Here is a 9,392-nt window from a genome sequence, read left to right on the forward strand (position 1 = left end):
AGGGTTGCAGGCCGGCCCCAGAGAGCAAACCCATCATTTACTGGCAGCTGAGCTGAAAAAGGTGCTTTGCACAAGTTTCCCTGCTGGCTTGGTCATGTTGCTCCTGCTCAGGGGAAAAAACCCTCTGGGGCAGAGTCTAGCTGCAGAGACCATGGTAGTGAAAAGCAAGGCGTCATCCCCCAGTCCCCACCAGCTCAGTCCCCAGTGCCCACTGGACCTGCCTGCCTGGGCATGGCCACCACGAGGCTGCCATGGCTGGACCACGCAGACGAGCATCCCTCACCTACCAGTGTCACAGTGGCAACCCCACCACAAGGACAGCCCAGGCTTCCCATACCTCTCCCCTACCCACACCCAGGGCTGGGAGCTCTGCAGCTTCCTCTACATCCCTGCCTGGTCCTTCCCTGTCCACAGCACCTGCCGACTTCCACCCTTCCCAAAAGCAGCTATGGCAAAACAGCTCAAATCAGATTAAATGTGCCACACCACCACCATCCCAACTCTTGACCACCTCTGCTTTGGGGGGGCACAGCCCTGACAAGCTGGTGTCCCTCCAGGGCCAAGCTGCCACCACTCCTGGTGGTGGGCTGGGCTGCACGTCCACCCTATTTGGGTGCACTGGTCCAGCCCCACCGTGCCCCCACTTGCAGCCAAACCTGTGCCGCCGGGCTGCCTGGCACTGTACAGGAGCAGGGATGCAAGGGAGTCAAGGAAAGGATTAACTCGCTCTCATACCCCAAAGAACTGAGATTTATTTCATTGCCAGAGGGAATATGATTAAGGAAAAAAAAAAATCATCAACTACAGCAGGCTCAAAGGCACGGGGGTGCTAGCAGCATGGACAGGACAGTGCCAGCCCCCCTGGGCTGGGAACCCCCTGGGGAAAGATGGTCCCTGGGCAGCAGGACAACAGCTGAAGAGTGGAGAGGGCATGGGGGACCAGAGGTGGCACTGGGCACAGGGCCAGGGATGACCCCCACCCCCCCACAAGCCCCACCAGCCTGCCCATGGACGGGTGAAGCTCTCGTGTGCCACAGGGCGGCTGGAGCTGCGAGAGCTCATCCCCAGCCCCCCACTCCGGCCCTTGGCTTGCCCCAGCTGCCCAGGAGGGTGGGCAGAGCCGCCGCGGACCCCGGCCCTGGGCACAGCACCCCAGCCCCACCCTACAGGACAGGGAGGAGGCACCTGGGAAACTAGTAATCACTACAAAGATTTTTGCTTTTTAAAAACTACAACCAAAACCCATTAAAAGATAACAAACCCACCCCCCAACCTTCCCACAAAAAAAAAAAAAATCTAAAACATATTTTCTGGGTCTTGCAGGAGAGCAGCTCGGCTGGGCTGGGGCCAGGAGCAGGTGGCTCTGCTCAGTGCCCTGGGCACGTGTGGCTTCAGTGGGGTGCAGTGGGGCAGGGGCAGCCGCCCCCCAGGAGAGGTCAGAGGGGGGCAGATGCTGCTGGGACCGGTAAACTCACATTACTGGGAAGGGCTGGGAGCAACCCCAGAGAGCAGGCACATCCCCATGCCAGGCTCCCAGCTCTTCCCCTGCCCCTCGTGCCCCAAAAGCTCGAAGGCAGCCCAGAAGCGGGAGCAGGGCTGTGCCTGTGCCTTCTCAGGGCGAAGGGGTAGGGGGGAAGCTGCCCCCAGAGCCAGCCCAGCCACAGTGCCGGGGGTGGCACCGTCACCTGCCCCGACAGCCCCCGGTTCAGTGGCCGCTGTTGCTCATGGAGAGCCCAGGCTGCAGCGCTTGAGGGAACATCTCAGCTTTGTGGAAGGGCGGCATGTAGACGGGAGGGGAGGGAGCCAGGCTGTAGCCCTGGGACGTCACCGGGATGGGCAGGCCGGTGGGCACCAGAGACTGGTTCATGTCATACATCACCCCCTCCGCCTCGTTGCCGAAGGGCAGCAGCAGCCGTTTGCCTTTCTGACGCCGGTTGCAGAACCAGACCCGGACCACCTGTGAGGGGAGATGGGGAAGGGTGAGGAGGGTAAGCCCAGGCACTGTGTGAGTGACAAGGAGGCCCTTCTGCTGGTGCCATCTCCAAAGCCCCCTCCCCACCACAGCTCCTCCTGGGGCTGGACTTGGGACAGGCTGATGGTGGCTACCAGCCTCAGCCACTCTCCCACAGCTTCCAGTATCAAACTGGCCTGAAGCAGGTGCTCAGGAACCATGGCTGTTTGGGCACCCACCCTCCAAACCCTCCCAACCTACGTCTTTGTCCAGGTTGAGGTCCTCGGCGATCTGGGAGATCTCCTGGGGACTGGGCTTCACACACTTGCGGAAGAAGCTCTCCAGGGTCCCCTTCACGTTGGTCTCGATGCTGGTCCTGCGTTTTCGCTTCCGGGCTTGGGCCAACACTTGCTCCGCATTGCACATCTGGAAACAAAAGAGAGGTCACAGGGCTGGGTCATGTCCCCACCAGGCTCTGGGGACACATGTGGCTGGCTGGAGACATTTGGGAGGGATGGAGACTGGCTTCGTCCCGGTGACTGCCCACTGAGCATCATCCCACTGTAACTGGGGCCATTCCCAGTGTCCCAGCACTGCCTGCAGCTGGTGCGGGGGGAGTGGACATGTCTTCCTGCATCCTCCCAGGCTCCCCAGGGAGCAGCAAGCTGCATCTCCAGCTTATCTCAGATCCCAGCAGGGCCTGGCTGCTCTGAGACAGGAGCTGCCACAGATATCACAAGGTGTCTGCGGGGGGATCTGGGCTCCTTCCCCCAGCCTCGCAGAAGGTGACACCCAGTGGGTTCCCCCATCCAGCCAGACTAAAGCTATGGCAGTGAGATGCTGCTATGGCACAAGACGCCTGCTGTTCCCCATTTCTCTACCAAAAAATGTGTAAAAGAAAGTGAGAAGCTGCAGCTTGAGGGCTCGCTGGTGTGCAGTGCTGTAGTGGGTTTGCCTGGCAATGTTTTGGTAGAGGGGGGGTGCTACAGGGGTGGCTTCTGTGAGATGCCAGAACTTCTCCCATGTCTGATGGAGCCAACGCCAGGTGGCTTCAAGACAAACCCGCCGCCAGCCAAGGCCAAGCTAATCAGCAGCAGTGGCAGCGCCTCTGGGATAGCGTATTAAGAAGGGAAGAAATAAACAACAACTCTGCACCAGCCGGAGAGAGGAGTGAGACTGTGAGAGCAACAACCCTGCAAACACCAAGGTCAGTGGCAGGAGGGGCTTCAGGTGCTGGAGCAGAGATTCCAGGGAAGCCCATGGAGCCCACCGGGGAGCAGATCCCCACCCGCAGCCTGGGGAGGACCCCGTGGGGAGAGGAGCCCTAGCTAGAGCAGGTTTGCTGGCAGGGCTTGGGACCCTGCAGAGACCCACTCTAGAGCAGGGGAAGAGTGTGAGGAGGAAGGAGCAGCAAAACGACACGTGATGAACTGACTGTAACCTTCATTCCCTATCCTCTGCGCTGCCTGGGGGGAGGAGGCAGAGAAAACAGGAATTAAGTTGAGCCTGGGAAGAAGGGATAGGTGGGGGGAAGGTGTTTTTCCGATTTGAATGGTAATAAACTTATTTTCCCAAGCGGAGTCTGAAACTAATTTCCCCAAGTGGAGTCTGTTTTGCCCGTGATGACAATTGCTGAGTGATCTCCCAGTCCTTATCCTGATCCATGAGCCTTTTGTTCCATTTTCTCTCCCCTGTCCGGTTGAGGGAGGGAGGGGGGCGATAGAGCAGCTATGGTGGGCACCTGGCATCCAGCCAGGGTCAAACCACCACAGGTACCCCTGACCCCCAGCCCCATACCTCTTGCATGTTGTCCGTGTTCTCCGCCTCGTTGAGCCAACGCTGCAGCAGCGGCTTCAGCTTGCACATGTTCTTGAAGCTGAGCTGGAGCGCTTCGAAGCGGCAGATGGTTGTCTGGCTGAACATCTTCCCTGCGTGGACAGGCAGAGCATCACACACTGCTCCTGCCCCCACACCGAGGCATCTCCCTCCTTCAGCAGCCCCCCAGGGTCCCCTCTCCAGCACCCCCTGGTCCCTGGGGATGGGAGTCCAGGAAAGGCATTCTCCCTGCTGCTTCGGCAGGGATTTTGAAACACTCTTCAATAAGCAGCTATTTTAAACCTGTTCCTTGTTATTAAAACTTTCCAGCTTGAGGAGCACTTAACAGGGCTCCGGCTGGAAAGCCCAGGAGCCCTGGGGCTGGTGCTCAGCGCCTCCTTTGCTGGTCATTAAAGAGCAGAAATTCTCCATTGCCCAGGTGCCCCACCCCCCTCCCATGCCTCTCCCTTCTCCCCGGGGGTAGGGGGGAGGTGACGACCCTTACCGTAGAGGGTCCCCAGAGCCAGCCCCACGTCAGCCTGGGTGAAGCCCAGCATGATGCGCTTGTGTTTGAGGTCCTTGGCAAACTGCTCCAGCTCTTCCGAGGTTGGCGCATCCTGGCAGGGGCAGAGATAAACTGAGGGAGACAACTTGCACCCGGGGGCTACCAAGAGCAGGGTCTGTCAGCGCGGTGGGGTCAGCGTGGGATGGGGACAGGAGTGGGGTCGGCTGAGCCTCTGGCAGGGCAAATACCCACCAGCCACTGCCACCTCTGGGCGATGGGGTCGTGGGGGCAATGAGCTGGGTGGCAGAAGGGCTTTCCCCAACCCCTTAACAAAAAAGTCTCTCGGCTCAGGGACCCCAAAACCTCCACCCCACCCTGCCCCACGCAGGACTCCCTGGACAGCCCACCCGCCCCCCTCGACTATGCACACCATCCAGCTCCCACCATGCTGGCTGAGGCCCAGGGTGGCACAGGACAGAAAGCAGGTCCCAGGAGCACCCAGAGCTCCCGCGCTGCCTTAACATGCCCTGGAATGTCCCCTCTGCCCCCAGCTCACACCCTCGTGGGTTGACCAGAGGCAGCACCGATGAGCACATTTGCTGATGGCTCCCAGCATCGCTCCACTCCCACACTTCCCACCACATGTCCCCACGGGCTCAGCCATCCCGGGGCGCAGGCACCCACCGCCCCACGGCTCTGGGGCACGGCGCAGCCCCTCTCCCACCTGCACCCAGGGCCGGTGACGTGGCTCAGAGGAAAGCACCCATGACTCGAGTGGGATTCAAACACCTCTTTGCTACAACCAGGCTCTTTCCGTCTGGAAAGCTGCTTACCCAGATGCTTCCCTTCCTCCCTGCAGCGCAGCCTTCAGCTGCTGCGGGGGCATTTTGAAAACTTTCACCCGATTTCTACATTTGCAGCGCAAATTTCGGATTTTACACATGTCCCTCCCTGCCACCAAGTCTTGTCCATTTCATTCCTAGCGTACACCGGGAGCCAGGAGCCCGGAGCAGCCCTGCAACGGGACAATCCTCACCCTCCCTTGGCCAGGAAGTCATTTCTGGAACCCCCCCGCCCTCCAGCGCGGCAGGGGGCTCCCCGGGGGACATGCATCCCTCTCCACGCTCCCATCGTGGCACGCGTGGGAGCCCCTGACCACCCGCGGCACGCAGTGGGCAGCGGCTCCGCACAAACCCAACCACCACCCCCGGCCGCAGCTCGCCGGGGCTCCGCGCCCACCCCCGGCATCATCTGCCGCTACCCCCGAGGCGCGCTTGCCTGCGAGGGACGGGTTCGTATTACACTAAAATGTAAAAATATGAAAGCTAAACCCGAATCCCAACCGCCAGCCATGCTGATAACTCGCGCTGCGACCGCCCCGCAAGCCCTCACATCCCACTCCGACGGCCTCCAGGCTGGCCCTGCCCGCGCCCCGGCAGCCGTCGGTGCCCGCGGAGACCCGGGGGGAGCGGCCGGGGGCCGGGCAGCCGCGGGGCAGGGCCCGGGGAGGCCGCGCTGTGCGACCCCCAGCATCCCGCCGGAGCTGGGCTTCAGCGTCGTGCGCAGGGGACGGCCCCGCGTGTGCGCGACGTCCGTGAAGCATCATGTACAAGGGACGGTTCGCACAAGCATAAGCCGCCCCACAGTTTACTAAACCACCTTTTCCCACCCCAAAGCAGCCTCCCCCCGCGGAGCGCCTGACCCAGCCGGGACAAGCCCCAGCGCTGGGACACATCGGGCCACGCTGGGGCTCCTCCCGCAGGCACCCGACGGAGCGGCCAGGCAGGACAGCGCGGCGGGCTCCGCGCTCGCCTCTGCCCGGGCCGCCAGCGGCCAAGCAGCGCCCGGCCCCGACGGGGCGGCCCGCCCGGGCTCCGTCCCGGGGCGCGGAGGGCAGCGCGGTACCTGGAGTCGGGGCGGCCCGGGGCACCCCGTCTGCCGGGCGGCGGGCAGCGGGGCAGGGCAGCCCGTCCCGTCGGGTCTCACCTCGTCGCCGCTGTCGCTGGAGTGGCCGCCCTCGCTGGCGGCGCCGCTGGAGCTGCCGCTACTGCCCAGCGCGGCGAGGCCGCCGGAGCCCGGCTGCAGGGCGGCGGGGCAGAGCTGGGCGCCGGGGAAGGCGCCGCCGGCGGGGCCGGGGAAGGGCGGGCCGGGCAGGGCGGCGTTGGCGGCGCCGGGGGGGCGCGGGCCCGGCCCAAGGCGGGGCGGGCCAGGCCGGGCCGCAGCAGGCCGCGGCGCGGGGCTCGGGCGAGGGCTGGCGGCAGGGCCGGGCCGGGCGCGCCTCCGCCTTGGCGGGTGGCCCGGCGGGCGGGGGCAGCCAGGCGCGGGCCGGCGGCGGGTCGCGGCTGGCCTCGGGCTCGGCGGCGAACGGGAAGAAGAGCGGCTGGGCGGCCGCCCCGTCGAAGCCGCCGCGGGGAAAGGGCGGCCCGGCGTCGGGCAGGAGGCCGAAAGGGGCGGCCGGCAGCCCCCCGTCCGGGCTGAACATGCTGCCCGCGGCCCTAGCGCTCCATGCGGGGGCTGCGGGGCTCGGCCCGGCCGCCCGCCGGCCGCTGCCTCCCTGCTGCGGCGCCGCCGGGGCCTCTGAGGGCGGCGGGGCCGGGCCGGGCCGTATGGAAATGGGCCCCTGCCCCATTGGCCCCGCACCGGTGGGTCGGGCGTGAACTTGATCCCCCCGGGGGGGGCGGGGGGGGAAGGTGCGAGGGGCGGTGGGCTGCGGACGCCTGCACCCTTCCCCACGGGCCGCGGGGGGAGGGCAGGGGTTCCGCCGCCCTGTGCTCCCCTTAGCCCGTGTGAGGCGAAGGGCAGAGCCCCCCGCACGTCGGGGGGGGACCACGTCGCTAAATGTTATGGCAGCCCCAACCCCGGGGGTCCCCCGCCTGAGAACCCCCAGTGTTGCAGCACCGGGGCACGGGCAGGGCAGCGGCAGTGCTTCGGGGCACGGGCAGCGGGAGCTGGGTGTGCGGGCGGGGACGGCCGCCGGCCCGGGTCCGCAGGACGGGGGACTTGACCCCGGGGACGGCGGTGTCGTCGTGCGGCCGGAGGGTGGGCGAGGGCTTGGCCATCTCTCCTCGCCCCTCCGAGATGCGCGGTCCCTGCGGCAGAGCCCGACGGCTCCCCGGGGTGCCTTGCAAAGCGCTTCAGGGACAACGCTGGGGCTCCTCGGCTCCCGCACGGTGTGTGTCCCTCGCCCAGCAAGGGGGGGCCGTGCCCCGGGGAAGCGTGTCCCTGCCGGAGCCGGGGCGGGCAGGGGGCCCCGGAGCCCCGGGCGGGCCGCCGGCGGCTAATTGCAGCCCAGGCTATCAGGCCCATCTGCGCCACAATGGAGCGCGCTGGGTATTTTCTGTCTTAAGGGCTTTCCCCTCGCGCTGGCCTTCACAATGGCACTGTCGGGGCATTTCCCCCTTCCTCCCTCCCGCCTCGCCATCGGGAGCTTCCCCAGTCCCGCCGGGATCCGCCTGCCCGATGCTGGCTCCCAGTTGCAGGCAGCCCCTGACCCCGGTTGAAGCCGAGCGAGGAGCGATCCCGCTGCCAGCACCGCTCCCTGTTTATTAACCCGGATTACCGGGAGCCCTGCTGCTGTCTGGCACTGGAGATATGCCGAAGAGATAGGCTGGAGGAGTCTGCCCCGCGGCAGTGGGATGGGGCTGCTGGTGGCACTGGGGGAAGGAGTTTGGTGCTGGTGTGAAGCACTTTGGCTCTGGAGAGAGCTGGCACCCAGGGCCTGGCATGCACAATGCGGATGGGGCTGCTGGTGGCACTGGGGGAAGGGCTTTGGTGCTGGTGTGAAGCACTTTGGCTCTGGAGAGAGCTGGCACCCAGGGATACCATGGTACCCACCGCACCGGCATCAGCCCCTGGCCCAGCCTGTGGCACTGCCGCACCTTGGGGGGTGTGGAACAGCCCCCATCCCCCATAACTATATTCCTATAAGAAAAATAAAAGATCAAGTGGATGAGCAGGAAGTAAAGCCCTTTCCTAACTGCTGGCTGGGCATGTGCCAGGCAGCGCCAGGCTGCTGTGGGGAGGGAAGGCAGCCCCCCCCAGAAAAAACGTCCTGAGGATGCAAGAAGCCCATCAGGGCAGCGAGGGCTGCCCAGCCCCGCAGCTGCGGGTCCTGCTGCGGGATGCTCAGCCCCGAGGCATGAGCACCGGGCCGTGCGGGGCTCGGCGGGGCGGGGGCTTGGGCAGCCGGGCGCCCCCGGCCCGCAGGCGGAGGAAGTCTCGCTGCGGGACTCCAGCAGCAGCCATCAGCCCTGCTCCTCCCGGGCTCCCGCTGCGGCCCGCGGGTTCAGAAGATCCTTGGCCTGGCAGTAACTCCCCTTCCCTTTGATTTATTGTTCCCGGGCTGGACCCCCTCCTCCTGCCAACCTGCTCTTTCTCTCCATCCCCCCAGGAAGCCCCCCAGCCCCCCCACCCCACCCCCTGCCCTCAAACACATTCCTTCTCCCTTTCATATACAGGCAAAGGGGAAGGGAGACGTTGACTTTGAACCGGCCCCTTTGTAGGAGCGAGGCCCATTGTGGCACTGATGGTTTTAGCTGGGGGATGTGGAGGGAGCCAGTGGGGTTTCTGGGTGTGTGCCCCCTCCCCCCTCCATTTCAATGGGGTGATTTTGGGGGGGCTGTGTGGGGTGCCCGGTTATTGTGCCAGGTCGTTGTGCATCAACGGCCAGGGCTTGGCTATACGTCTTGTTTAAGGCAGAGGCTCCTGCCCTGCTCCAGGAGGAGGAAGGATGTGTCCTTCCATCACCCCCATGGCTGGAGCCTGCTCGTTCTCCAGGTTCGGGCCCAGCTCTGTGGGCTGTAACGCAGCCAGGGATGGGTGGGATCCCGGTAGGAAAAGGGGAGCAGAAAGAAATGGGTCTGTGCTCCCCAGCTCACTGAGATGGTGGCAGGCTGGGGGTGGGTGGGTGCAGACCTGCACATCTGCTTGTCCTCCTTTTGCTGAGTGTACTGGTGTGGCGCTGGTTTGGCTCGGAGACAAGATTTTAGGAGAGTGTATAACCACAGATGATTTATTCACTGTCAGTCCTCCCTCTCTCCTGTGTCAGGTGATGGAGAAGCCATCAGGGCTATGCTGGACCCCCCCTGAGTTTCACACCTAAGGCTAGCACACCTTGGTGGG

At 64.6% G+C, this 9,392-nt stretch overlaps 1 protein-coding gene across 1 annotated transcript; it reads right to left on the bottom strand.

The window, feature by feature from the left end:
* Positions 1–1,275: 1,275 nt before the first annotated feature.
* LOC130155587 (POU domain, class 5, transcription factor 3-like) lies at positions 1,276–6,768 on the bottom strand. The gene is given in 6 exon segments (XM_056353021.1): positions 1,276–1,957; positions 2,213–2,377; positions 3,749–3,879; positions 4,272–4,383; positions 6,258–6,437; positions 6,439–6,768. Coding segments are annotated over 6 exon segments (1,155 nt in total). The 5' UTR covers positions 6,754–6,768; the 3' UTR covers positions 1,276–1,705.
* Between the last annotated feature and the right edge of the window lie 2,624 nt (positions 6,769–9,392).

This window comes from Falco biarmicus, chromosome 9 (assembly GCF_023638135.1).
Source record: "Falco biarmicus isolate bFalBia1 chromosome 9, bFalBia1.pri, whole genome shotgun sequence".
NCBI classification, from domain to species: Eukaryota; Metazoa; Chordata; class Aves; order Falconiformes; family Falconidae; genus Falco; species Falco biarmicus.